This window comes from Anopheles cruzii, unplaced genomic scaffold (assembly GCF_943734635.1).
Source record: "Anopheles cruzii unplaced genomic scaffold, idAnoCruzAS_RS32_06 scaffold01263_ctg1, whole genome shotgun sequence".
NCBI lineage: Eukaryota > Metazoa > Arthropoda > Insecta > Diptera > Culicidae > Anopheles > Anopheles cruzii.
Window position 1 is genome coordinate 1 of NW_026454848.1, and position 2,311 is coordinate 2,311.

A 2,311-nucleotide genomic window follows, 5' to 3' on the forward strand; every position below is an offset into this window, starting at 1 on the left:
TCTCGCACGCAATTGCTATCAGCTGAAAAACCGTCACGAGATGGAGCAAGTTGGTTTATCAGGCACAAGTTTCTAGTCGTGATGCCGGCGTGCTTCGACGCGCTGTGGGAGTTTTGTGTGGCCGGACAGGGCAACGGCAAGCCGGAGGATGTTTTCGACAAGATTGGCCTTCGTCTGGTGGGCCCGTTTGATGTGTTGGCGGGAAAGTTCAAAGATGTGAAGATTCACGAACCGGGCGATTATCTGCGCCATTGGCGATTCTACTTCGATCCTCCCGAGTTCCAGACGGTTCTGGTGAAGAAGGGTAGCGGCCTGCACTACGGCTACTGGCGTGATGAGCCCGACAACACCGATGGACTGGTGGCGTGTAACGACGTCGGCATGGGATGCGAGTTTAAAATCATTGGCCAGAACGTGTTCGATGCCGTCATGTAAGAGCCGCATTCTAGAAAGCGTACCTGACCGTGTGGTTAACGAACATTTTCTCTTTCAGCCATTTCATGAACGAAAATGCCACCGTTACTCCGTTCAATAAAGCGCCAATCGATAACCTAAAAAAGCGCATCGTAGAGTGGACGACCGCGAAAGGCATTCCGTTGCAGGGTGGCGACAAAATAAAGGCTCGCGACAAACTGGTCGTGTGCAAAACGTTTCACAAGGCCGGGTTAGTGGCACTGATGATGTTATCGCGATTAACTAGTTCCTATCTGATTTCCCCGTGGGTCTCACCCGCTAGCCTGTAATCTTGAAACATTTTTCTGCAAACGCTCGTCAAGTACTCGCAGGGACCGCTCAATGAGGCGATGATCTAAAACGCGTTTCCCGCGATCGTCCACTGTATCATGCGGTCGGAGGACCACTCGGTAATGCAGGCCGGTGGCGAGTGTTTGCGATCGTTTCTGACCGTCGCCCCGGAACAGATCGGCCGGTATCGCAATGGGGCTAAGGCTAAACTATGTCGTGTCGACCTTCTTCTATGTCCACCTTTTTTAATCTTCGATAAAATCGGTGTCTCATAGTTTTAGTCTACAGCGGAAAGCAAATTCAAAGCAATCGAAAGAAACATCATCATTGAGCTGAACATACCATCGTTTCCAGTTTCTCCTTGTAGTCCCAATTGACCTTTGCCGATAGCTCGGTATCCATTCGCGTTGGCCACCGAACAGCAGTCGCACGTGGTATGAGATAGTTCCAAAAGTACTGACTCTCTAGTCGAGCGGTCTCGCGTTCTTCCGGACTAATCCGGAGGCCGTAGCGGTCTCGTATCCAGGCCACCAGAATAGAGAGTTTGTGAGCCTCCGGAAACGTGTCCAGAATATATTTCGGGCTTTCGGCAAGCTCATGTAAAGCGCGCTACACATTTAAAGGATAGAGAAGAAGCTTTAATATTGGTAAAACTCTCGGTTGTTCGGAAGAGACAAATCACCTTCAGGAGTTCTTTCAAAGACTTTAGATCTTTGATGTCAACGGTTGATATATTTAGGGGATCCTTTGTTTCCGTATCGGAATCCATGGTAGGTTTCTTGTTTTCTGCCATTTTACGATTCCAAAGCTCCTTTTCCTCGTCCCACGATCGCTCCATAAACCTTTCGATCATCTCCCTAATGTTAGTAGAACTGCTGTCATCGGTATCCTGTCCTCTAAATACACGTTTTATGGCCCCTTTGATTGGGCATAAACCACCTGTTTCGCCCATGATTTTGCGATAGTCAAATTCGTATGGAATCGGCTTGTCTGTGAACCGAAAGTACCGGTGCTTAACGTCCATTGGCAACGGTAGCGGTTGAGCATCGGCTTCCGGCGTGCACACGCACTGGTGTCCGTTCAACAGTTTTTGCTGCATCTCGAATCTTTGTCTACATTCAGGGCGCTTGGTCGCTGGTTCCAGGATGGCCAACGTTACTGCTTCGTCGATGATGCGCTTCAACAAACCATCCACTTCCTGCGGATAAATTGCTCGCTGCTGTTCTTGGGTCCACTGGGCACGTACGGCTTCAACGGCTTCCATAAGAGCGACACGGGCAGGGGATTCCCTCAGCAAGATCGTTTTCTGGCCAGCACCTCCGTCGTCCGTCAGATCGTGATGCTTTGTACATAACAGCTGGCAACAATCTACGCGATTGATCTGCCCTGAATCTGTGCGTCCATAAGTTTTTGCACGATTTCCTTCGTACCACCTGCGCTACTGGTCGACTGCGAGTCGGATTCGGTTCCCGTACACAGTTTGCTGGAGCTTATGTATCCTTCGCCCTTGAAGAGGTTTCGTTTTGAGCCTCTATATTGTTCACAACGAGTGGCTTCGTTGCGAATT

At 49.8% G+C, this 2,311-nt stretch overlaps 1 protein-coding gene across 1 annotated transcript; it reads left to right on the forward strand.

Moving 5' to 3' along the window:
- The first annotated feature begins 81 nt into the window (after positions 1-81).
- On the forward strand, positions 82-743 carry LOC128276462 (histone PARylation factor 1-like). Its single transcript, XM_053014921.1, has 3 exons — positions 82-431; positions 494-664; positions 737-743. The coding sequence occupies exons 1-3, from the start codon at positions 82-84 to the stop codon at positions 741-743; spliced, it is 528 nt and encodes a 175-aa protein (XP_052870881.1).
- The last annotated feature ends 1,568 nt before the right edge of the window (positions 744-2,311 follow it).

Bases quoted from the DNA above. Each gene is read 5' to 3' on its own strand.
- LOC128276462 (XM_053014921.1), top strand. From the start codon at position 82: ATGCCGGCGTGCTTCGACGCGCTGTGGGAGTTTTGTGTGGCCGGACAG. The intron at 432-493 runs GTAAGAGCCGCA...TTTCTCTTTCAG, and splicing joins AACGTGTTCGATGCCGTCAT to CCATTTCATGAACGAAAATG.